Genomic DNA, 26,360 nt, shown 5'->3' with positions numbered 1-26,360 from the left:
ATAATGAGTCCATGGTAAATTTCCCAGGAGAAGATGTTCTTCACTGAAAGCCATAATACACCATCTTTTTCTTCTACGGCACATATTACTATTTATATTAGCCATGGCACATATCACTCGCGATTTACCCACGATTTCCTCTTGATTTCCAAAATCTTCTCTCCACATGTCACTCATGATTTACCCACGATTCCCCCTTGATTTCCTTGATTTCCAAAATCTTTACACGATTCCCTCTTGATTTCCTTGATTTCCAAAATCTTCTCTCCATGTTGCTCTTCACCTTGTGAGAAATCAAGACCTCTTCTTGAATTGCTGCTAACTGCACCTTCTGATGGTTCACCAATATTATCAATCTTATCAGCCTCCCTCAAACTGGGATTAGGTGGAAAACCTAGTCCCAGTTTGTATCGTAACCTGCGATGATCAAACCGCCGTAAAGCTTTTGTAAATATGTCAGCAATTTGATGAGCGGCAGGAACATAGAGGACTTCAAGTGACTTGAGAGCGACTTTCTCTCGAACGAAATGAAAATCGATCTCTACATGCATTGTCCTTGCATGAAGGACTGGGTTTGCTGTCAATGAAATGGGCGAGCGGTTATCACTATAAAGCAAAGTCGGACCCTTGAGCGGAATACCCAAATCTCTCAATACAAAAGAAACCCATGTAAGATCAGCCGTGGCAGAAGCTAAGGCTTTATATTCAGCCTTGGTCGATGACCTCGACATTGTTACTTGCCGTTTTGCAGACCATGAAATGATATTCGATCCCAATAAAAGTGCAAGACTCGGTCGTTGACCTTCGAATATTAGAACAACCAGTCCAATCGAAGTCCGCATACTCGTATAAATTCAATGTTCTATTAGAGTGAAGATAAAGCCCAAGTTGCTGAGTTCCTTTCACATACTGCAACACCCGTTTTAATAGTTTGAAATCGCCATTCGTAGGAGAACGCATTTTCTGACAGATTTGATTTACTGAATAAGAGATGTCCGGTCTTGTGATCGTTAGATCCACCTGCAAGACTTCTAAAGGAGTGAGGATCATGAAAAGGTTTCATGTCTTGTATCGTTGGATGAGTTTTGATAGGCAATGGGGTCTTAATCGGCTCTGTCGTGCATTTCTGCTTTCTGCAACAAAACACCCTCATATTTACATTGTGTTAGAAATAGGTCTAGACCCGTAAACTTGGCTTCAATACTGAGAAAATAGTGAAGTCTTCCGAGATCTTTCATCGAAAAATTTCTGCTTGAAGCTTCCATTAATTCCCGAAGTAGAGATGCTGAGCTACCCGTCAAAATAATGTCATCAATGTATAATAATAATACCAAGGTGTGCTGACACATGTGAAGAATAAACAACGACGGATCGGTAGAGCTGCAATAAAATTCCCGTTCCACCAAAAAGTTGCTAAATTTTTGGAACCAAACTCGCGAAGCTTGTTTTAAACCATATAATGCCTTCTTGAGTAAACAAACCGAGTTAGGCATCGCAGAACTCACAAAACCCGGCTGTTGTTCCATAAACACCATCTCATTCAATGACCCGTGAAGAAACACGTTCTTCACATCCAATTGATGGATAAACCAACAATTGCCACGGAGAGGACAATTCTCACGGTTGCCTGTTTAACCACAAGACTGAAAGTTTCGGTGAAATCAACGCCTTCCTCTTGATGATACCCTTTCGCCACTAATCATGCTTTCAGTTTATCAAGGTTCCCTTCCGCATCGAACTTGACTTTGAACACCCCACTTACATCCGACGATATTCATTTCCGAAGATCTTCGTACTAGCTCCCATGTTTGATTTAATTCAAGAGCCTCCAATTCTCCTATCATAGCTCTTCGTCAACCCGGGTGACTTAGTGCTCCTTTAATTGTTTTCGGCTCTTTTGGGATCTCACGGGCTATACAGAGAGAACATACTTCAGTTTGGGCTTCCTTATTCCCCATTTCAACCTTGTTTGCATTGGGGGAGTAGACTGTTGTTGAGTGGATGGAACTGGTAAATCACTTGAGGTAGAGACTGTTGCTTCTTCATGTGTTTCACTGTCTGTGCATGGTTCTTGTAAACCCAACTGTGGTTGCTGCACATTTGTCTCATTTGTCAGCTCATAATTTTGTTGTCCAGAGCTGTTATCATCAAATAGAAATCCCATAGCCCTTCACTCAATGTTGTTTCAGATTGTCTAGTAAAGAATCCCACCCCTTGTAACCAAGTCTGAAACAACTGTGAATACCCAGGAAAAACAGTTCGCAATTTATCAGGAAATGAAAATCTCGTCTCATTAATTATCACATGACGATTTACATACACCCTTCCTGTAGTCGGATGAAGACATCGATAACCTTTATGTCTCTGACTGTACCAAAGAAAAACACAGGGTAACGAACGTGGATCGAACTTTGTGGCACCACAAGGTCTATGGTGTGGATAGCACTCACACCCGAAGACTCGAAGAAACCCATAGTCAGGTTCTTTACCAAAGAGCTTACCAAACGGACAACTCATTCCCAACACTGGTCATGGTAGCAGATTGATGAGAAATGCGGCAGTCAGAAACGCATCGACCTAATAAATCAACAGTACCCGTCCATGGTAGAGCATAGAAAGACCCAACTCAATGGGGCTCCTTCGTCGTTGTTACGTTGGTGGCACTGCTCGCGACAGATTTCACCAGAAGGGCACCAAGGCTCTTCACTGTTCGTATTCTCCTTCACAAGGACAAAGAGGCTCCTCATTGCTCGGCCACCGTTCTCCCTTGTCTTTGTTCTTTTTGTCCTCAGTGTTCATCATCTTCTTGAGAAAGGAAGGCCTGCTACTCTAAAAAAAAAAACAATTTGGATTTTAGTTTAATTCCAATTCTACTGCAAACTTTTTTTGTCATCGAAGTTTAGATCTAGTTTGAATTCTACCTTATACTCTCTTTTTTTTTTTTTTCAAGAAATACTCAACTTTAGGTCTAGTCTCAATTTACCCTGAACTTTTCTTTTCTCATAAAAAAATAACCAACTTTTACTTGAGTCTCAATTCTGCCCTCATTGCCCGCTGTCCAATCCAAAATTTCTCTGGACAACCGAGAGATGTAAAACTCCCGAGCACAAGTTCTCCAATCGCGAGAGAAGACTCCTGAGCTAAGAGACTGAATACTGAGTGCAAAATTGAAGATCCCCAAGCAAGATGAAAGACAAATTTTCTTAAAAGTAAGGGCAATTGAAGAAGGCCAACCACCATGGCTCTAGTTTTTACCTAAATTTCAGAACGGGAAAATTCTGATTAAAAAAAAGCTGATTAAAAATCAGGTGTCAACACAATGCGACAAACGTAACAACGACGAACAAACCCCACCGATCTCGTCTTCTTCACCCCGGACCTTCACCAATTCTTTTTTCTCTTGTCTCCTCTTTCGCACCTAGCTGCTCGTCCTCCATGCTGTCGACATGGGCCGAGCCTCCTCCAAGCGGATTGAGGCTAAGGTCGACACCCGCCGCCCTCCCCCCTCCGGCTTCGCCGCTCGTGACATCGACTCCGTCAATGAGCCATGGATCCTCCTGATAAGATTAATAATATTGGTGAACCATCGGAAGGTGCAGTTATTAGTAATTCAAGAAGAGGTCTTGGTTTCTCACAAGGTGAAAAGCAACATGGACAGAAGATTTTGAAAATCAAGGAAATCAAGAGGGAATCGTGGGTAAATCGTGAGTGACATGTGGAGAGAAGATTTGAAAATCAAGAGAAAATCGTGGGTAAATAACGAGTGACATGTGGGATGGCTAATGTAAATAGTAGTATGTACTGTAGAAGAAAAAGAAGCTATATTATAGCTTTCAATGAAGAACATCTTCTCTTGAGAAATTTACCTTCGAATCATTATCTTCTTAATTCCTCCGATTTTTTTTCATGGTATTAGAGCCTGATACTAAGAGCCGATTTTACAATTTGTTTTCATCCTTTTGCTTGAGTTCATCTCTTCTTCATCTACCCAATCATGGCGAAACCGTAAGTCCGAAATACCCGTACCTTATACATGTAAACCTCTCAAACTTTGTGACTATCAAACTTTCCGAAGGAAATTTCCTTCTATGGCAAACACAATTTTTTCGCTTCATTAGAAGTCAGGATATGTTGGGTTTCACCAATGGTCAAATTCAACCGTGTCTAAGGATGTGCTGGGACTCACAATCGGTCTTGAATCGGCTTCTGAGGTATGGAATAGATTGTGTAATCGCTTTACTCATAGATCTATGGCCAAAGAATTCGAATTAAGGAGTAAGCTTCAATCCTGTCAAAAGCGTAATAGGCCCTTAACCGAGTATTTGCATGAGTTCAAATTGATTTGTGACCAATTAAACGCGATCGGGAAACCGATCGATGAAATCACAAAGGTCTTTAGTGTTTTAGACGGTCCCGGAAGCGACTATGAGACATTTAAGACAACTATGTATTGTCTTAAACCCAAGTCGAGCTACGCAGATGTTATTGCTCATTTCGAGAGATATGAAGTGCGACATCAAAATTATTTGTCAAATTAAATAAACCCTAATTTGGCATTTACTGGTGAAAGTCCTAGTGTAGTAAAGTGCAGCTGTCGGTATCTATTTGTCTGTAAAAATTATTGCTACATAGTAAATTTTACTTCTTCACGGTCAATCATCAACTTTCAGTAAGTAATTTCTAGTAATTAAAATACCCTCGGTAATGGATCTAATTTGTTCATGGTAATCCTTTATTTGTTCTTCGTAAACTAATTTGAGTGGTCGTCGGACAAGGGTCGTGCAACCCCTTGCTAGTAGCTGGAGCCTGGAAGGGATCATGTCACTAGGTTGTCCCAAACTCTTTTTTTTTGTCGTTCGATTTTAAATTTGAAAATTATCTTTTTGGGAATTTCTCCTTTTAATGTAGATTTTCTCTTTTAATTTTATATATCTTATTTCTAGCTTTTCTTTTTTTGGCGTGTGTTACTAAATCATTATTTAGTTTTGTTGGATAGTTTTTGTGAATATCACGTTAATGAGAGGAGATATCATTATAAATATTATGTTTAATCAAGAAACACAAACTATTATTTTGTTCGTCGGGGTTCATCTGAATCATGAGACTCATGTATCATTATCGGGGATATTGGATTTGCATATGGCTGGCGTGTTTAAAGTACTAATCATGCGTCGATTGCATATGAAAGAGTGACGCGCTCATATTTTCCACAACCAAAATGCAAGCGGCGCGGCGCGTGCGGTCCAGTGCTCAACTGCACCAAACACGACCCGATCGCGCTCCAAACCTCGTAGTCCTGCGAAGCGATGCGTCCGAGAGAACAAAGCGACGTCGCTTTTCCCGTCTCCAACATGAAAAGGACAAAAGGAATGGGCAAAGAAAACGTTGAATGGGCATGGTAGTGGTAGGATAAGCCGATAAGGGATGGATTGTAGATTAAGTTTTTTGCTTTTATCTTCAATTAAATAATGATGAGCGATCAATTATGGAGATCGAGGGTGGATTTTTGTCTGCTGCTTTTGTCATTTCTTGTTAATTAAGAAAGATTCCGGATTAGTCATCCCCACTGTTGGAAAAAAAAAAAAAAACAAACAGCCATTCTGACTTTTCAACCATCCACTTTCAATAGAAGTCTTGCTCCTTTGTTATTGTTGTTCTGCCATTTCTCTTCACATCGTGCTAAAACAAAAAAATTTTGTTTTTCTTTTTAATCCCATCGGGATTCCGCCGTCTGTTACGAAATCTTGAACGCGCACCTTACGACATATTTACCCTAAACTAAATTTCGCATTACAACCGATACTCCCGATTTAAATTTACTCGACGTTATCCCGCTAAAAATGCATCCTTGATGTGGATTCTTCACGTTGGATCTGTCATTTCTCACGTCAGATTCGTCTTGCGGTTGCTCGCCATGCATTTTAATAGGATGCCAGAAAATGATAATGGACCGTAGATTTAAGTTCGAGGTATCGACTTGGGATTTTTCCTAATAAGAAATTTATTTGTGATGTGAGATAGGAATTTCAATTCTGGATGAATGTATAATGAGGTGTTGGAATTTGCAACTCGATAAAGCTCGGAACACCGAAAGAGAAAAAGGCACATTGACATTTACGACACCCAAAAAAAGAAAAAAAGAAAAGAAATGCTCACATAATAGGTCTTGACTTGGAGGAAAGTTTACTGCGGATGCTAAGCCAATAGATTGCTTAGATAATAATGATTACTTAAGGGTTCATGGAAAAAGAATAGTTTAGAAAAATATACGTATTATAAAAAAGAATTATTTTTATTGCTGACAAAAATGAATTGATTGAAAATATATTATCGTCAACGAAAATATTCAATCACTAAAAGAAAATGTTATTCAAATTATTTTTATTTTCGCAAAACAAAGCACTTTTAGATTAAATTAGAAAGAGAAAAATCCCCAAAGAGTCGGAAAAAAATAAATAAATCAAAATAAGAGAAAGGGACAAGAAAATGAAAAGGAAAATGGCAGTAAAAGATTGGTCTTTCCGAGCTTTTCTACTACTGTCGAATCGCCTTTATGGACCAACCACCCCCTTCACCTAATTTCCCAGGACAGCCATAAATCGTCCTATCAGAATTCTCTCGTCTTATGATGTTTGTTTTCGCTCTAATCCTTAGAGATTACGAACTAATCAATCAAATCATTCCCCACTCAGCAAATATAGGGAAAGTTGATCTACAGTTCAATTAAACATTAAGTCGCTCAAGGCATTGCAATTTTCAGGAGAAATACCGTCGGCAAGTCCGACTGTCCGGGCGACACGGAAAAAGCCCGACGTGTTGGTGTCGCTGCTCGGCACGATTTAGGATTTTTGGCCAAGGAGATAGAAATTTTGGAAGTATTAGTGTTTTTGCTGTGTATGATTTAGCTTCTTTGTTGTTGTTGTTGTTGCTATATTACCCCTAATTTTTAAAATAAGTATTTAAATAAAGTATCTGAATTTGAAGATTCCCTTGCTTCCCAAAATCTATTTGTAAATTTGACCGATTGTAGAGTTCGAGCTGGTCGACAATGAAAGGATTTACAAAGTCAGTGCAAAAATAATTAATTATTCCTTGTCTAGTTAAAAAAATTCTTTTTCGAATGAATTATCGAGAAACTTTATATATCGACCGAATTCCAGACAAACTTAGATTATATTGCATTGAATAAGTATGCCCGATTTATTTCCTATTAAATTTGACCAGAAAAAAATTACCCTTTTTAACTTCGCCGTGAGAATATAAATTATATGAACGGATCATATGCGAATTTACGCGTCGATATTTACATGCCGCCGAGTAAAGTCGTATTTTACAACTAATAGACGGATACGCATATGCCGTGAGAATTTCATGTATATTTATATTTTACTATAATTAGCTAAGGGGCATATAATTGTAAATACTAAATTAAATGGGATCTAAAATGTTAAAATACTAATCCTTTTAGATAAAAAAAAAAGAAAAAGAAAACCTATTCCTGACAGCCCCAATCCTGTCAATAGATTCTGCGTTTCTGCAAAATCAAATTTATTTCGCCAAAAGAAAAAGAAAAAGAAATATCTGAAGTAAATTGATTGCTTCGTTAATAGCTGGAATTCAAAAAAAAAAAGAAAAAGAAAAAGAAAAAAGGCTATTGCCTGCATCTCCTTTCTTCAACCATCTTTTTGCCTTTCTCTCTCTCAATTTCTGGGTCCCTGCAAACTTTTTCCTCGATTTATGGTGAGCTCATGGTAGGTTTTTGCGCTTTTTTCTTTTTCACCCTACATATTTATCTCGTTCAATTTTCCCGGAATAAAAACTGTCTTTTTTTTTTTTTTCTCGGGAAAAAGAGAAATCTACTCTCTCTGTGGAATCTTCAGCTTTGAGTTACTTCTGTCGGTTTAAACACTGTTTTTGTCGATGATCTTCGTTTAGGTTGGGGAGGAATATCTGTTTTAACTCGGCGTGGAGTGAAAATTGACTCAGTCTATGGTTTTTTTTCTTTTTTCTCTCTAGTCTGCCGTGATTAGGGTTTTCCTTCATGAATTCGTGCAGGAAATTCGAGAATTAGCTCGCATTTGGGGGCTGGTTTATGCTTAATTTTCTGGTAAAAATCACTTTAATCTCGATTAGTTTGGTGAATTCTGTGGCGGGTTTCGAGTCATTGTCGTGAAGTGTAGTTGCTAATTTTACTACAAATTTCTCGTTTTTCGCTTGTTGTGTTCCTCCTTTTCGAGCGATTCGCACTCCGCGATTAGGGTTTTTGGGCTAGTGACTACCTTTCTGGAAGTTCTCTGTCGCCGATCTCGTGCATGTTTGTTGTTGCAGGTTTGATGGGGTTTTAGTGGGACAAGAAAGAGCTGCTGAATCTGAGAAATGTCGGGAGAGAACTTCAGTGCGAGCCTCCAGAATCCCCCCGTTCCGTCGCCGCCGGTGATGGATAACTTGCGCTTGGCCTTCGGCGGCGACGGGGCGGTTCCCTACAAGCCAACCGCGGCGCCCGCTCCGGCCGCCGTCAACGGCGAGATGGGCGGCGCCGTGGCGGCGGAGGGGCTGAACATGAACGTGGTGGGAGATCCGGTGAGGAAGAAGAGAGGGAGGCCGAGGAAGTACGGGCCGGAAGGATCGATCGCGTTGGCTCTCAACTCTGGGAGCGCAGGTCATGCGGCCTTATCGCCTGCCGGCGGAGGATTCGGGTCTCCACCTCCTCCGCCGTCTCACGGTGGTTCTCCTACCTTTGCTGCTCCTCAGTCTGGAGATTCAGGGTCGGCTAGTTTGACGAAAAGAAGGGGAAGGCCTCCTGGATCTAGCAACAAGAAGCGGCGAGTGGGAGCTCCGGGTAACTTTCCCTGACATATCAATGTGAATGAGTTTTCGCGGTTCTCTGTTTTTTTCATCCGGATTCGTTGGGCTTAGTTCCGAGGAATGGAACGCTTGTTCCGAGTGGGAGTGCTGAGGATGCTTGTGCCTAAGTTTATGTTTTTGGCTTTTATAATGTTAAAGCAGCAGTTGCTTTTTGACTGGATCTCTTGCTTTTGCCAATCTGCATCTCTGTTTTGCTTGTGGGAATTCTTTATTTGTCTTAGCCTCTCCCTCCGATGGGGATTGTTGTTTCCTCTAAGTATTCTATTCTGCTATTTCGGACATAGTTATTCTGCTATTTCAGTTTGCCAGTAGGGTTATGTCCGGTCGTGCTTAGATTCTTATTTTGAATTTACCATTGTGCCCTTTTTGTGTTCCTAGCGCTCTTCGCCAGTAGCCACTTTGGTTGGATTTCTCACCGATTTTGTGTTAGTTTAATTGATTTTCCTTCCTGCATAACCAGGACGCAGTTCTTAGGCTTTTGCTTATTATTTTCTTTCCAGCAAAAATCAGTGCTTTCTTTTTTTATTTGTTCGGCATTGTACACGGACGCCTTTCTCAACTTCTCCGTTTTTTTTTTTTAACAAATTCAATTTACTTTTCAGCGTACTAAAAATGATTGCAGAACTGTAGATTTTCTTTGATTGGTGTCTTCTGATCACATCCACGCGTATGCATTACGTATTTGAGATTTATCATCTCTTATTGGCTCCCCGATAAGGCTGAAATTTGGGAAAATTATTAGGTACGCCTGGCTTAGGTTGGTCCACTTAGCATGAACCATTAGACGATGTGGACCTTTGTGGCCCACTTCAACAGGTTAATGAGGAGTGGGCAGAAAAAAAAAAAAAGCTCCCAAATTTGGTCCACTGGCCTCAGCTGCTTAACTGCATGTCATAGAAGGGGTTGGGCAGTGCTTCTTTGTCCCCTTTGACTATTTTGATTTGTAAGAAGTTCGGACTTATTTGGTGTTTGGATTGGTAAACACTTACTTCTGTTGCCATTGCCATGAGGGTTGGCACTGTGGCAAGCGATGACACAACAGTTAGTACTTAATCTATAGCCAGGTGACCCTTAGACATCTGGTGTTTGAAGCTCAGATAGATCTTCTCTGATGCATTTCCTGAAGAATTCACCAATCTATCTCTGAATGAGAGAATTATTGTACTTTTGATCCTTTATTGGCCAAGAATATTCTAATAAGAGAGACATTAATTTTGAGAAGTTTGTTGCTTTATCTTGCACGAGACAGGGAGTGGACTTCACTGATCTGCCCTGTCTATTTACCTTTGCTTCGTTAGGGACAATTATTATGTAACTGGCTTCGGTAGTGGCTATATCGTTTCTCATTAGCAAAAGCACATGAAAATCATTGTGTGAATGTCCTCTTGATTTTGATTGGCATGGTGGTATAATGGAGAGAAAGTAGCTAATACTACCACCTGTGCAGGATCTGGTGGGATGGGATTTACGCCACATGTGATCACTGTTAAAGCTGGAGAGGTTCTTCCTCCTTTTCTTCCGAGTGTTCTTTTCCATAGTGCATTGATTGTTTCATCCTTGTATGAGATATTACCTTAAAAGAAGTACTGCTTATAGATGTCATCACGGAAATGGTAATTTGATTAAGGGATAAAGGCATCGGTAGTTCATGAACTTGTTCAATTTGTGTAATCTAGTCTCTAAACTTTTTATGGCTAATTGAGTCGCTTATCTATATTATTTTTTGTTCGAATTGGTCCTTACATTAATAAAGTAAGGAACATTCAACCAATTGAACATAGCTATATCTTTCAAGCATGAAATGATATAAGTAAGTTGGATTTGCTTGTGACCCAAGCAATTCTATTTCTAATTGCTTTCTTTTAGCCCCGTTTTAAATTATTTAAAGTGATATGATATTGAGTAAGAAACTAATATTAACTTTAATTGGAAGTAACAATGTACTTAATGATTCATTCTGTATATATTTCAGAGAAACAATATTTATGTTTTATCTATATTGTGATGTCCCATGCATCGCATGGGCTCAATTCTAGACTTAGAGGAATGGAATTCTATAGAATAAATTATAGAAACCATCTCCTATTTTCTAATTAATTTCACTTCACATGAGCCATGAATAATGTGTAGCTCCGATACTGTCCTTTGTCTGAGACTTTCCACAGGCGAAAACAGGGAAAAAGAATGAACTAAGTTAACTGAATTACTATTTTCCATAAAAAAAACTGAATTAATATTTGGGATTGTCATGTTAAACTATTGGAAATGCAGTAATTGGACTTTGGTGTATTGACATAACCTGCTATGTTCATGATCGGGAAGGATTCATCTGAATATTTGGATCAGGCTACTAAACTTATTATCAATTGAGAAGGGAAAAAAAAAAAACCGAATTTCATCGTGGCATTTCACCATGCTTTGATCCAGCATAACAACATTATTGCGAGGCTTATGCTTCTATTTGGATCATAAGTCCTTATTTCAATTATCTTCATCAAGTGCTTCTTGTTTCTACTATTTAATCTATATTCATTGATGTGACTTCAGGTTTTTCTGATGATTTAGCCACTCTCTTTGGTTTGTCAGGATGTATCGTCTAAAATAATGTCATTTTCCCAGAACGGTCCAAGGGCTGTTTGTGTATTGTCTGCAAATGGAGCTATATCTAATGTGACACTTCGCCAACCTGCCACTTCTGGTGGTACTGTGACTTACGAGGTTCGTCAGACTGCTCCTCGGCCTTAACACGGGAAGAATAGAAATTGGTTAGCACTCTTTATAGGAGGAAGATTGTCTCTGAGGATCCTAATGTAAAATCCCAACTCAGGTTTTGATTATCAAGTACTTGGCTTGTCTATAATGTTTAGGCACTCGGACATGTAGATATTACTAATGCACTAATCACTGAGTAAATATGGGAATGGAAACTGAGAGTGGCATTGAGAAGTGCCTTGGTTGGCTTCACCCATGAGTATTTGGTAAATGCATGATGGATGGAGTACTGTTTCTTTCTTTGGTTCAAAGCACTCATGAGCAAGTTACTTTGATACATAGTCGTGATTTGTTTAATTTTGTATATTGATTTATTGTAATTGACCTGTAATTTAATTTTGCAGGGGCGTTTTGAAATACTGTCACTTTCTGGATCATTTCTGCTATCAGATAATGGTGGACATCGCAGCAGAACTGGAGGTTTGAGTGTGTCTTTGTCTGGCCCAGATGGTCGTGTTTTAGGTGGTGGGGTGGCGGGTCTTCTAACTGCAGCATCCCCTGTTCAGGTGTACTTCCACTCTTTCCATCATTTCCTCTTTTTGTCTTGCAGAGAGTTTGTTCCAAATACCTCTCCTAGTGGCTTTGTTCTGTTGGCCTAAAGCAATGACCATAGTGCTGGAATCGAACAAAACTTACATGAGGACTTGGGACTTTTCTTGTTCCAAATCTGGGAAATTCACTAGTAGTCGTGTGGCTTCAAGGATGGAATAGGAAAAAATTACGTTTTTGACTTACAAATTCTACCAAAATTTCGGCAAATCCCCAGTGTAGGTGGGGTTTCTAGAGATTGTGGTAGTAATACTGAAGATTTTCTCTAAGCTTGTTTGCTCATGTAAACAAGTCTACACTCTACAGTCGCTTGATGGGTCCCTCTGCTTGTCTTTGCTAGTTGATGACAATTATTATGGGATCTTGGAATGTGAAACCAATGAGGAGAGCATGGATATCATCCTCATACATATGGTTTAGTTTCTTACAGCAAAAGCAGAGTCAGATTTGAGTGAAGCTGTGGCTCTGATCATATATGCTTGGTGTCTTTGTATTTTTTGAATCTATTAGCAAGAAAAAGGGAAATGTCAATTATCCATGATGACATTAAGCTTACAACTTTAATGCAGGTTGTCGTGGGCAGTTTTATGGCCGAAAGTCGTACCGAAATGAAATCGCCGAACCAAGTCGAGTCCTTTCTGGTTCCGGGAAAATTTGCCCCTGGTGGAGTGTCGGTCGGGCCTAGTAGCCCACCATCCCATGGGACCCTCAGTGAATCATCTGGTGGGCCTGGGAGTCCTCTGAACCAGAGCACAGGCGTCTGCAACAACAGTAACTCACAAGGCATGTCTAGCATGCCATGGAGGTAAACTAAATTTGAACTGATGCTGTGTCCAGTGTACTAGCAACTGTAGTGGCATATAAGTTGCTGACCCTTGTGTTTGCTGATGTTGTAAGCTAGGGACATGTAGCTTGAAGAACTTTAGGAGATTAGTTTAATAAGGGCGTGAGTCCTTGAAACCAGATTTAGTAAAACTCCCTCTGTACTTCCGTCATTAAATGCCTTAGGAACTTGTCGCAATGCTCTTATCACTAGGAAAGAACTTCTAGGTAGGACGTTATCGTTTTGTTATGCTTCAGTCTGTAACCTTCGCCATCGCGATGTTGGATCGTAACGCAATATGTACTTTCTTGATCAACATGAATCATTTGTCTATCCCTAATGGCTCTTAAAAATGATTAAAAAAGCATCTTGGGACAGAAGACCAGCTTGTTATCCATATTTGCCTTGGTTCATCATGCTTGTCCAGGAATGATCCGTGTTCTTGAAATGAAAACTGTAGCTGAGCTTATCCTGCCAAAGAAGGCCATTGTTCATGCGAAACGTGAAAGCTGCAAAATCTTAACCAGCGATGCTACTGGGATAGGGGGCCAGTAATGCTTTTATAAAAGGTCCCAACGAAATGGTACAGGCCGGTCCGTGACAACTGGCGGTTGTGGGCCAGCTGGGCCCATCATGGGCCTGTGCTGCCGAATCCCCGGGCCATATATAATCATGATATATACACTATATATTGGATCTTAGGAGAATGCTGCTTGTGTGCCAACATTTTTGGGTTCTGCCAAATTCTAGTGAAAACATTGCACTGTTTCTATCGCGGGAGTACAAGTTGTTCCCAAGACCTAATTAGCTCGCTTTAGCAAAAAACGCAATGAAAAGATCCCGAGTGCAAAAGTTTGCCAAAACCATCCTCTGGCATTAGCAGGGTCGACCCTCTTGGCGAGGCGCCAAGCGTAAGTCGCCTCACCGACATGCGCTGACACAGCTGCCGCGAATACGAACCTAACCATCCACATTGACCGGAAAAAGAAAAGGCTGAGGGCTCTTAAGTATCTCACAGGCCCCATCTCTGGTAAGCAAGCGGCTGCAAATAGTGAAGCCATTCCAATTATGGAGAATACCCATGCGTTAATGGTAGGGCCGTCCAGGCTCTTCCTCTTCCTCTCTTGCAAGTACGCGATCGTCGAGGCCACACCTTCACGAGGAGACACCATAGGGACATAGCCAAGCTCTTCTCTAGCTTTAAGAAATGAGAAGTAGTGGGTTACGCCTACCTGTTGATTAAGAGAGAGGCCAGATATCGAAGGTGAAAATGGATTAATGTCTGACATGCTGAGATAACTTCGAAAAAAACAAACCCAAATTATGTAACTCCACAAATGAAAAGGAGAAAAAGAAAATGACCACAACTACTCTACCATAACAAAAGTTTGAAACAAAATGTCTTAAAAGTATACCAAAGGAAAAGGAACCTACGTCATCCTAACAGCAATTTTTTGTTTGATGCGCGAATTTGCCAACCAAACGAAAGAACCAAACAGTCAACCAAGAATAACGAATCCTAAATACTAGCCAAGGTTTTTGTTGGAACTAGGTCCTTTCCAACCACCTTTTGGGTCAGAAGTGGCTTTGGTCTTTTAGTATGATTCGACAGCTTTATAACAACGTTGGGCCTGTACAAAAAGGAGTCCAGTGGAGGGAGACTTGACGGCAGTAGATTTTTTGTGCAATCTGGACAGTAAATTTAGCAACACTCCCATCATGTGGCATAGCATTTTGGTGGCGTGAAGTGATCGTTTGGACGTTTAGTTAAAATTTTTTAGCAGTTGAAACTAGGAGTATTTACAGGTAATAGCTGATATTAGAATAATATGCTGGCCTTACACGGCTGTTCTCCATCATGTCAAATATCTACACTTTCGCAGTGCGGGGCATAAGAGAATAGATTCATATATTGGAGATCAAGAACAGCGCATGCTCTTGCAAGATCTAGAAATCAAAAGTTTTAACTCTTAAGGCGGCCAGCATTCCAACCTCTGGCCTTCTGAGACTTCTTAAAATAGAAGAAGAGAAAAAAAAATCATATTCTGACATTGACATCTAATGGAAGATTCCCCCCTGGAAAGAGTCCAGGATTGACAGAACCGAAGGTTTTAGACTGAACAACTATAGACCATTTCACTCCCAAGTCCCGATCCCCAACAAGAATGAGGACACATCAGGCACTCACAAGCAGAAGAAGAGCTCAGAATAGAGATATTTACCTTATATACTTCCGCTGGAAGGATGAAAGGCTGCGGAAGCCACCACTTATCCAACCATGGATACAATAGGGTATAGACAGCCCCAATAACCTTTCCCAAAGAAAGAGCGCGAGGAACAGACAGGGAAGCCTTGGGTACATCATAATCTAGACTTCTAAGAATAGGTCGCAAGAATTCAAAAGTGTTAACTGGAGATCCTGCAAGTACAAAGAGTCAGTTTCTTCTTTTGCATTATAAGAACTATTTGAAGATCAAGTTTCTTCTTTTGCATTATAAGAATTATTTGAAGATCCAAACCCATCACATATACCATAAGTACAGCTAGAAAAATAATCCTTATCAGAAAAATCTCCTACAAGACCCACCAAATTGATTTTCTTCACAAGATAAACTAAAAACAATCCAGATGATTGACGTGGGATTCTCACCATCAGACACAAAATATGGTTGGCCAGCAGCTACTGGTTGTCCTTTAGTCCCAGGAATGTCATCCAAAAGCCCCATGCTGGCTAATACAAGAGCAAGGACAAGATTATCAACATAAATCCAATCTGTCTTCACGGTGGGTTCACCAACTTTGAATGGGAGGAGACCCAACTTCGCCAGTGATACAATTCTAGGAAGGTGTCTGTCTTCACCTGGCCCATATATCGCAGCTGGACGGATAGCACATGTATAGAGATTTTTCCCCTTCTTTTTCCTGCATAGAATAGTCATATTGGAAACTGTTATGATTGAATTTGGCATGCTGTGGAAAGACATAAAAAGCAGCCAACACCTATATTGAGATTGCATGCAAAGAGATATAGCCAATTGACTAATCTAGCAGCTGGCCAAGACACTATTTACTAATCTAGCAAGTGTCCAAGAAGCCAAGACTTAGCTTAAACCAAAAGGCCACGAAATCCCCTCCAAGAATAACTAGTATATAAGTCGATTAGCTGTTTTACGTGAATTATATTGCATTGCCAAAGGTCATGCAAGGGAAGTTGGACTCAACATCCACAGTAAAAATAGTAAAAAGCACATACAAGACACAATTCAACCGAGGCATTGCACAACATGGAATTCAGTATCACTTACTTTAGGGGACGACCGTTGCTCTTCAAAACCAATTGTTCTGCAATTGACTTACTACGACCATAAGAATCTAGATGCTCATCCAAAGGGAAATAAGGCAAGCTTTCATTGCCATTCACGATCTCCTTCCCCCCATACACAACATTATACGTGCTAACATAGACAAGCCTTCCAATCCCCAACTCAACACAAGCTTCCAGAACATGGCAGGTACCATTTATGTTCACCTCATCGACTCGACCAAATTGCAACATCTGTTTGCCCGACATGCCATACGAAGCAAGGTGGAAAACACAGTCGGCACCACGCAGAGATCTTTCCACGTCCGCTTTGCATGCAACATCCCCTGTAGATGGAGAATATTCGGATCAATCAGCTTTCAACTCTTAAAAAAGAAGAAGAAATGATAGCTGACGATAGCTCAAGGCAACTAAAGCAGAAAGTTCATACTTCATGGCAATTGAGGTTTGGTCACAACATCCACCAAAAGCACCTATCCATCTGGACTTGTTAACTATTTTAACTGGAATCTCTAACAGTAAGCTAGGGCACTACAGCAATCAAGCCTGAGAAAGCACCGAAGAATCAAAAGCCCATATCGATGTAATTACACATAACAGACTAAAAGACCAGTGAGCTCGCACTGGTCGGTGGTCTCCTAGACAAAATTTTCTGCAATCTCCTCGCACTTCAAATTGCTAACGGCATTTCGCATCACCTCCAAAGCAAGACAATCGATCGTGGGACATCAGCATGACAACGGAAATCCGGACGCTAATAAGCTATTCAACAGATCCATACAAAGTATCTACTTAGGAATCGCCCCAGCAGCACCAAGCCGCGGTTCAACTTTTTGGGCCGATTAGGAACCAACGCCAGAACTAGCGAAGCCAACGTCCGCAAAATCTCCGAAAAGGGCGCGATTGGGACCTACCACGGATGCAGCGGACTCCATGATCCTTGAGATCGCGAGACCAGCGGGAGGTGAGACGGAGGTCAAAGGATCGGACCTCGCGAGCGCCCCGCCGGACCAGCTCCTTGCAGAGCGCAGCTCCGACGAAGCCTACCCCGCCGGTGACGACGAAGACGGCGCCCTCTATTCCCTCATTTTCGCTCAAATGCATTTTCCTCTTCTTCTTCTTCGTCTTCTTTTCTGTTTTCGAGTTGGGAGGAGGGATCGAGGACGGTCGGTCGCTTCCGTTTAGAGTGAGTGACCGTCAGCCTGCGACTCGGCAAGGTCAACGGGGGCAATTATTCCGGTCGGACCGTTGGAATTTCCTTCAAAAGGTTTTCTAAGACATAATGGAATCTCTCATTTTCAAAATAGGCAAAAAAAATCACATTACATCCTCTATATAACATATGCTTTCTTGAAGGTTCAAATATGGACTGAAGATACACGTTTATCAAGTTAATTATTACTAGAGAGGTCAATCCAAATTTAAGAGTCATTGGCTTAACATGGCAAGTATTCCCACGATACGGAACCATATATATGCATTTTAAGACAAGACTATTAACATCATAATGAGGGAGGATTGATTGCAGGTAGGTAGGTTTCATAATTGGAATCCGGAACCTAACTTGTTATAATCGATTCTTAGTTTTTAAAATCTGGAACCTATTCAGTTTTTCTAGAACACGGAACCTATCCTATTTTTCCGATCCGATTTCGGGATCTACCGGAGAATCTAATTTTTTTTTTACTTTTTCTAATTATATTTTTTATAATAAAGTAATTTGAGCAATAAAACGACTCAAAATAAAAGATGATCAACATAAATCCCTATTCGCCAAACACATGGTCACCCACTACTATAAATGCTAAAAAGTTGAAACACATAGCCACGTACAATTATAAATAATAAAAAGTTCGGACACATAACATAAAACATAATTATAAAACTCCCCATTCATTAAAATAAAATTTTAAACTCTATTCTCCATTCATCCATAAAATATTACTCTAAAGAATAGAGAGTGGCAACAAAGAATGGAGTAGAAACATGAAGCAACGCAGAGTTAGACTTAACTTAGATAAATTATGTTGTTTTTATCGCAACTAAGAACCGGTTCCAAAACAGGCCCGGTTCCTAGTTGAGTCTTCACTTGGAACCGAGAACTAGACCTGTTCAAACCGGTTTCAAATATTTGAAATCGGGAACCGGACTTGTTCATGTTGAAATCGAGAATCGAGCCTATTTTTCGGGCGATCATGTCTGATTCTCAGCTCTAATCGATTTTGTTGCACACCCCTAATCACACTTGCATAAAATCAATTTTACCATTTAAGATACAGCCTTTTGGAATTTCCCACAATACGGTACTAGGACAGTACCTATTGGTGGAAGTAATTTGCAAAGGGCTGAAACTGTTGGTATGATCTAGACCTCTAGGACGGTGCTTGTCGATGAAAGAAATTTGGAAAGGGCTGAAACCGTTGGTATGATCCAGACTCGTGGGACTTTACCATCCAATGAAACTAATTTTCCTAATACTACGGCTTCGGGGTATGTTTCTCTAACTCTTAGTCAATTAAATGGTGGAAATAATTTAGGCCAAGTGATCCCACCACCGGTGAGGATTTTACAAAGGCTTGAAAAATCCTATATACCCCGAACCTAGGGGGCAAGAAAGGTGTCAACTTGCGAATCCCGATAAAGTGGCTGAACTCACATTACAATAACTAGGCCCTGAAAAAGAAATGGTTAGGCTAGTATATAGAAAGCCACATCGTGCTTGGGTTGACATTATACATTACCCAAAAAAATTCGAAACTCATGACTTCGCTATTGTCATTGGCAAAGATGATCGATCGATCGTTGAACACGTTGAATCGATTTTTTGCCCAATGTGGAGAGGCAGGAATAAATGAATTCCTAAGACTTAGGTTGTTCCCTTTGTCCGCCTTTACTTGATATACCAATTTATATCCTAATTCTATCCATACTTGGGCTGAGATGGATAGATAATTCCATTCTCATTTTTATAAAATGATATGAGTAGTAATGATTTATAATTTGGCCAGAATCTATCAATATGATAATGAGTCGGTCGATCGGTTTGTTACTCTATTCAAGAGGACTAGAAATATATACCTCACTTCTCTTCTAGAGAAAGAATTCATAAATCTAGCTATCAATGGATTGAAATTCAATCTTAGAGAAAAATTTGAAGGCGAAAATATTTATTCCAATTGGCAATGAGAGTGTCTAAGGGCACGCATGACAACACTTCTGCTCTAGAATCAACGTCTGGTCATAAGTTGATCTTTCTACTTCTGCTTCCAAGCAAAAGTTGATTTTTCTATCCTTGGAGAGAAGTAATTTTTTTTTTACTTCTTCAAGTGGCTCCAAAATTACTTTTGGAGCAAAAAAAAATATTTCAAAAGTAAAAAAATGAAGTTGTGTAACCAAGAATTCTGCTAAGAAGATGTGTTACAAAATGGGTTTCTGCTCTAGAAGAGAAATTTTACTCCAAAAGTGTTGTCATGCGTGCTTTAAGTATGAGCAATTACTTAAAGATAGATATAGAGGACCACATGAAGACTTTATATAAAATGTGCCTCATGATGAATCTGACCAAGATAAAATCTAGAAAGAAAAAAAATCAAATTTGTCGATAACAATAGGGCACATGATGACTCTTGATTATCTAATTTAAAAGGGTAAAAGGACAACTGGAGTGTCGGTATTTGTGTACGATGCTCACTTTAGTATCAATATTTTTTTTGAATCACTTAAGTGCCAATTTTTTTGAAAAACGGTTATTTCAGTGTCAACTTTAGTGAGCTTTGCCGGAAATCTGACATGGCATCTACATGGCTCGTTGGAACTTCCAAGTCAGCAACAAAAATATTTAAAAATGAATAAAAAATCCACATTATATATAAAAAATTTAAATAAGCTAAAAATTTAAAAAATCAAAAAAATAAAAAAAGCAGGTTCCGGTGACGGGGGCTCATAGCCCTCGTCGCCGCCCCCCTACCATGGCCGGCAATGGGTGGGGGAGTGCTCGATGGGTTCGTCAAGCGCCGGCGACCCCCACCGTGGCCTCGCCAAGGGCGGGGGTTGCCGGCGCTCGGCGACCACCCCGAGCACTCCCCCACCCATCGGAGATGGTGGGCCGGTGGCGGCGAGGGCTGTGAGTCCTCACCTCTGCAACTAAAAAGTTTCTTTTTTTTTTAGGTTATTTTTCTATGCAATTTTAATTTTTAAAAAATTTAACTTATTTTTAAAAGTCTATGTGGCTATCATGCAAACTTCACGTGGATGCCATGTGGTTTTATTTTTTTTGAAAAAATTGCCACGCAATTAATAAAAATGTCATGTGTGCTGTTTGGTTAGAATTGATACTTAAGTAATCATTTTTTATCGGAATTGACACTTAAGTGATTGTTTTTTCTCCGATTTAGCACTTAACCGATAAAAAAATATTGGCACCAAAGTGAGCGCCGTACACAAATATTGAGACTATGTGTCCTTTTGCCAATTTAAAAGTATCGAATGATCGATGAACAATTCAAAATTTTTTTTGAAGGGGGCATTTGTTTGTACTAAAAAATTATCCTTTTTTGGTTACTATCAGCATATGATAGACCTAGTCGATGATAGCAAACTTTGGTCATTTGTGAATATAATTATCGACAATGTCAAGAATCGGCAACTTGAAGGATTTGACAAAAAGTTGAATCAACAATCTCGAATGTAACCATAAAAAAAAAAGTAACCGGTAACGTAGTGGAATAAAGTAACCATCGAGATAGAGGAGTTAGGGAAACTATCAAGATAGTAAAGTAAAAGAAACCTTCGATAACTGTTAAATATCTTTGTTGGTAACTTCTTTGTAACCTTTGTGTGTGACTTCCGTTTGTAACCTTCATTTGTATTTTCCAATTGCAATCTTTGTTTGTAACGTCGTCGCTGTTGATTGTAGGCTTTAAATAGCTACATCAAACTTTTCGGAGGCCCACCTGCACAAATCAATCTAATTTACTATTTTTATTTTTACTTTCCTGTACTTCCCTTTATTTCCCTTAGCTGTAACTTTAATTTTTGCATTGTCGATTAAGTTCTAGTAGATATCTATATCTTGGGAGCTATGTTGTCAATTAAATTTTGGCGTAGCATCATTATGTGGCCAAGCTTTGTTGTCGATTAAATTCTGGCAGGGTCTGTCTATGTTTGATTCATTTGCAAAAACTGTTCTTTCCCATCCTTGTCGTCGGTTAAATTTCAGCACGGTTTGTGTTTGTACAAGCCTATCGAAATTGAAGTTGTTGATTCTCCGTTTGCCTGGATATTTTTTATCTGGAGTCGCTGCAGGACCTGTTCTCCTTTAATTGAAAATTGAAGGACAACTTTCGATTTAAACAGGGACAGGTAGGGAGAAGACTTTGGAAGTCAGTACTTAGGTGGCGGCTTCAGCTTAAGACGTAACGAGGATGGACGCGGTTCGTGCCCTATTCCAAACAAACATTGGAAACACCCACGCAAGGAAACTCCATTCAATCCCAAGAACCAACAAGCATGTCCACACATTTTATGAACGTGGAAAACAAACCAAAGCATGAATCTTTTCTTAAGAAACTTCGGAAGAGCTTTGTGTGATTGGAGAAGATAATGATTGTTGACCTAGCTAAGCTCCTACTAACGACGAATTAAACAATGACAAAAAGTCATAGTTCAATCAGATGACACGACTTCAGTCTCGCCAATGGGAAGCAAAGGAACTGCCGACCGATGCCATTTGCTTCGACTGCATCCAAAACAACATCGTCAAAGGAAACCACCTTGTTGCTTCCCATGGACACGGTGCGAGCAATGACTTGACTTCCATTAGTTTGTATTTTTATCCTCCTTCATCTTCATAACCCGACCAAAACCATTTCGCAACAACAGCATTAGATTGCTGCGTTCGAAGGTTGTTTCTTGAAGAAGCAGAACTTAGCGACGAGCGATCATGCCGCTGAAGGTTCTGTCTGTGCTCGACGCCGCCAAGATACGGTACTACCATTTCAAGGCCATCATTGTGGCAGGTAAATTCACTTGTGTATTTCACAATCTCAATCCCTACAGTTAGTACTCACGACAAGGGTCGTATTGGTTCGTGAATCCGTTTTTAATTTGTTATTACAGTGCATCTTTGATTCGATTGTCTCGCTTATGGAAATTGGAAAATGCATCGTTTCTATCTCACTCCATGTGTTTCCAAATTTCTGTGTCTTATGCATGTTGAAGGGATGGGGATATTCGCCGATGCCTACGATCTCTTCTGTATCCCGCCGATCACGAGACTGCTCGGACACGTATACTACAAATCCCGCGACCACCACATCCTGCGTGGCGTTGAAGCAACCATGCTGGCTGTTGCTCTCCTTGGCACAGTGATCGGTCAACTCGTATTTGGCCGGCTCGGCGATCGCATTGGGAGGAGGCGCGTGTATGGCCTCTCCTTGATGCTCATGATTACCGGCTCCATCGGGTGCGGATTATCAGTGGGCACGACACAAGGTCGTGTCCTGGCGAGTCTAGGATTTTTCAGGTGATCGTAGCGCTGGAACCCGCTATCCTGTCATATTGTGTATAATTAGTCCCTATTCAATTTTTGTGAGTACTCATAAGAAGCGAGGTTCACTCTTTTAAATTCTTTTCAGGTTCTTGCTTGGGATAGGGATCGGAGGAGATTATCCGCTCTCGGCAACCATCATGGCGGAGTTTGCTAACAAGAGACTGCGTGGCGGATTCATAGCGGCCGTCTTCTCGATGCAAGGGTTTGGGATTCTGGCGAGCTCGATTGTTACGATGGTGATGTGCACGATATTTGGCCAGAAAGATCTCAAAACAAGTGATGCTGATCTCGCCTGGAGGTTGATATTGATGCTTGGTGCTGTTCCGACCGCATTAACATATTACTGGCGGATGATGATGCCAGAAACTGCAAGGTATGGATGTACCTTTCCGTGCTTAATTTATTGTTTAGTTTGATTAATTTATTTATCGTTTCATTTTGTTCATAAAGAGTTGTTTGGTCTATGGTATTTACGGTCATGATCAAGTATGTCTCTCTTTGGTTGCTAGAATTGTTGGGACAACCGATGTGGGATCACCCTAACAAGATTGTCCCCTCAACAATTCTAAGGATTAATTGCTGGGTGTCACTAAATAGGATAGACTACTCGGCCAATGACCGAAATTACAAAAATAGAGTTTGGCCTGTCGTGCCAAACAATTCAGTGTCAACCGTCGAGACCGTGTCATTTCAAACCTCTACATTTTGACTGAATTAGAAACAATGACGTGTTTAAATTCGTGTCGATTCATATTGTTGGTGAAATATTTGCTTGTATCAGCTTCCATGTGTTAAAATTGTGCCATGATTGATCAATCCCTTCAGAAAATACTTGCACAAAATGGGTTTCATGAATCACGGGCACCATCCTAATTGTTGAAGAACTTTCTGTAGCGACTCATTTCTAGACCTCTACGAGATGGACAGAGTTGAACATTACGAAGCGTTTTGATGGTATAATTAGGTACACCGCTTTGGTGGAGCTAAATGTGCTCAAAGCTGCCCGGGACATGGAGCCCGTCCTAGACGTGTCCTTGAGCCAGATTGCCGAGGACCATCTCATCCCGCCGAGCCCGCCATCCTATCGTCTCTTCTCCAAGCAGTTCTTCCTCCTTCACGGCCGCGACCTCCTTGCCTGCTCCATCTCGTGGTTCCTCCTCGACATCGTCTTTTACATCAATAACCTCTGCCAACCCCACATCTACAAAATGTACCTGCATAAAATGTACCTGCACAATGAGAAGGCCGGCGAAGCGCTCACCGCCTTCCAGGCCGCCGAAGCACTCACCGCCTTCCAGGCCGCCGAAGCACTCACCGCCTTCCAGGCTGCCTTTGAGGTCGCAAGGCTCCAAGCTATTGTCGTGGTTGGCTCCACGATCCCTGGCTACTTCGCTGCCGTCTACCTCATTGACCGTGTCGGGCGGGTTAGGATCCAAGCAGTCGGGTTCCTCTTCATGGCCATCGCGTACTTCTTCATCGGAAACATACATTGGAAGCACCATGGTGGGCTTTTCATGTTCGTGTACTGTCTGACCTTCTTCTTCTCAAACTGCGGGCCCAACACGACCACGTTCATCGTGCCGGCCGAGCTGTTCCCTGCGCGGTTCAGGTCGACGTGCCACGGGATCGCCGGGGCCGTGGGGAAGGTCGGGGCAATGATTGGCGCCGTGGGGTTCTTGATGGCGACACACAATGACGACGAATTTGGGTCTGACATGACGTTGAGTATGAGAGTTATGCTGAACATATTGGGTGGGATTTGCGTGGTGGGGATGGTGGTGACCATGTTGTTCACGAGGGAGACCATGGGGAGATCGCTTGAGGAGAATGAGAATGCGAATGAGAGTAAGGATGAGTCATAAGGGTACAATCCACAAACTAAGATGCCTATTGTAAGCTCATCATTCATGAATGATATAATAGTTCATCCACAATGCCTATGGATGAAATGCCCATATTAGCTCATCAATAGGGAAGGACGTAATGGTACAATTCACGAGATCCAACGATGGAATGCTTGATGTACTCATCAATTATGAGTTTCCAACATATAAAGTGAAATATTTGATAGGACCACAGCCAACTATTCTAAAAGCTTAACACTCCTCTTCACGCTTAGTTTGGTCTTTTTGCCTAGTACTAAGTTTGGAAATATTCATTGGGGAGGTAAATAGGGACCTGGAAAGATTTGAACTTAGGACCTCCTACTCTGATACCATGAAAGATTTGATGGGATCACATCCAAGTTTAAGCTGATAGAAGAAGGCGTGATTTAATATTTATATATTCCAACACAAAGCTTAAGGGAAGTATATTGCACGTGGCCAGGATCATGTGCACGAGTTAAATTTTGAGTCGGGAGCTATGAAAAATCATCTCTAAAGTAGTGAGCAAGTCAAGGAAGTTTAGAGCTTGTAGCGGGAGAATATCATGATGCATAGTGAAATGGCTCGATAGATACGGAAGGAATTGAAGTAACTATAACTCTGGAGGATATCCCTAAGCACATTCAGCTTAGAAAATACACTACGAGTAAAGAAACACAGAAAACGAGTCAAGACATCAGAAATTACGAAGAGCCCATCCAAGGTTGAAGAGCAGAATAGCATTTGTGGCTCATTGATTTTGGTCTCGAATTCCAAGTTGGAATTTCAAAATTCAAATTAGATTTTCCTGTTTCCATTTTTGTCTTTGATTATGAAAGCTTTCTAGTCGTGTCCTGTGAACTTTGCACATTCTGTACGCACTTCATTCATCTCCATTAACAAGTTTATATCCAATTTCAATACCCAAGTAATCATGACATCCAAGAGAGTAAAGGCCTGTTTGGTAACGTTTATGCTCCAAAAAAGTGATTCTAATTAAAATTAATTTTTTTTATTCTGTTCATTGGATGAGCTTTAGAGAATCAAAAAGCGTTTGGTAATTACATAAAATTTCTGTTCCTGGAATAGAAACGTGTTTGGTAACTATACAAAATTTCTGTTCTGGGAAATAATTTCTCTTTCCAATTTGTCATTTAAATCAAATAATTACATAATCACATTTGATGATTTTCCTAAAACCGATCCTCTTGTACCATGACGTCTTTTTGGCTAAAATAGGGATGCTTCAGATTTGTTCTTTGGAAATATAATACGTTAAAATTGTTGTGTTCCCATGCTTTTCTCGAGGCTATGCATATACCAAGGATGAAAGAGGTAACTCTGATTATCTTTTATTACTCAGAATGAATAAAATCCATCTTTGCCACATAGGTGGCTCGGTTTTACCTTTGGATGTTATGCGGATGGTCACAAATGCAGCATGGTACTTCTACAATAAATCAAGCAAAAATCGAAAGGCAAATCACCAAAAATAGGTTTGGCCAGTTGAATGAATCCATTTCCTATTTTTAGAGATTTTTTTGGAATTTTCGAGATTTTTTGGAAAGATTTGCCAATAAGCGAAAAATCGTCATTTGGGAGAAATTGGAAGGC

General features: G+C 40.5%; 3 protein-coding genes across 4 annotated transcripts; 2 read left to right on the top strand and 1 right to left on the bottom strand.

The window, feature by feature from the left end:
* The first annotated feature begins 7,650 nt into the window (after positions 1 to 7,650).
* Positions 7,651 to 13,344, top strand: LOC115738563 (AT-hook motif nuclear-localized protein 10-like). 2 transcript variants are annotated; one of them, XM_030671185.2, is made up of 6 exons: positions 7,651 to 7,740; positions 8,329 to 8,839; positions 10,313 to 10,365; positions 11,452 to 11,583; positions 11,982 to 12,143; positions 12,756 to 13,344. In XM_030671185.2, exons 2-6 carry the CDS (start codon positions 8,377 to 8,379, stop codon positions 12,993 to 12,995), a joined length of 1,050 nt encoding a protein of 349 aa, XP_030527045.1. In that variant the 5' UTR covers positions 7,651 to 7,740; positions 8,329 to 8,376; the 3' UTR covers positions 12,996 to 13,344. The 2 variants fall into 2 exon arrangements, with proteins under 2 accessions (XP_030527045.1, XP_030527044.1); XM_030671184.2 differs by lacking the exon at positions 7,651 to 7,740 and adding an exon at positions 7,858 to 8,107.
* Positions 13,345 to 13,676: 332 nt separating this feature from the next.
* LOC115738561 (short-chain dehydrogenase/reductase family 42E member 1) lies at positions 13,677 to 17,520 on the bottom strand. The gene is made up of 5 exons (XM_030671183.2): positions 17,246 to 17,520; positions 16,315 to 16,657; positions 15,660 to 15,931; positions 15,232 to 15,428; positions 13,677 to 14,241 (listed from the first exon to the last, which is right to left on the bottom strand). The coding sequence occupies exons 1-5, from the start codon at positions 17,433 to 17,435 to the stop codon at positions 13,810 to 13,812; spliced, it is 1,434 nt and encodes a 477-aa protein (XP_030527043.1). The 5' UTR covers positions 17,436 to 17,520; the 3' UTR covers positions 13,677 to 13,809.
* A 4,752-nt stretch (positions 17,521 to 22,272) lies between these two features.
* On the top strand, positions 22,273 to 24,743 carry LOC115738738 (probable inorganic phosphate transporter 1-8). Its single transcript, XM_030671448.2, has 4 exons — positions 22,273 to 22,348; positions 22,551 to 22,854; positions 22,967 to 23,254; positions 23,846 to 24,743. The coding sequence occupies exons 1-4, from the start codon at positions 22,273 to 22,275 to the stop codon at positions 24,741 to 24,743; spliced, it is 1,566 nt and encodes a 521-aa protein (XP_030527308.1).
* The last annotated feature ends 1,617 nt before the right edge of the window (positions 24,744 to 26,360 follow it).

This window comes from Rhodamnia argentea, chromosome 2 (assembly GCF_020921035.1).
Source record: "Rhodamnia argentea isolate NSW1041297 chromosome 2, ASM2092103v1, whole genome shotgun sequence".
In the NCBI taxonomy this organism is placed as follows: domain Eukaryota; kingdom Viridiplantae; phylum Streptophyta; class Magnoliopsida; order Myrtales; family Myrtaceae; genus Rhodamnia; species Rhodamnia argentea.
The sequence above is the reverse complement of the archived record's forward strand: the minus strand, read 5'-3'. Positions and strand labels throughout refer to the sequence as shown.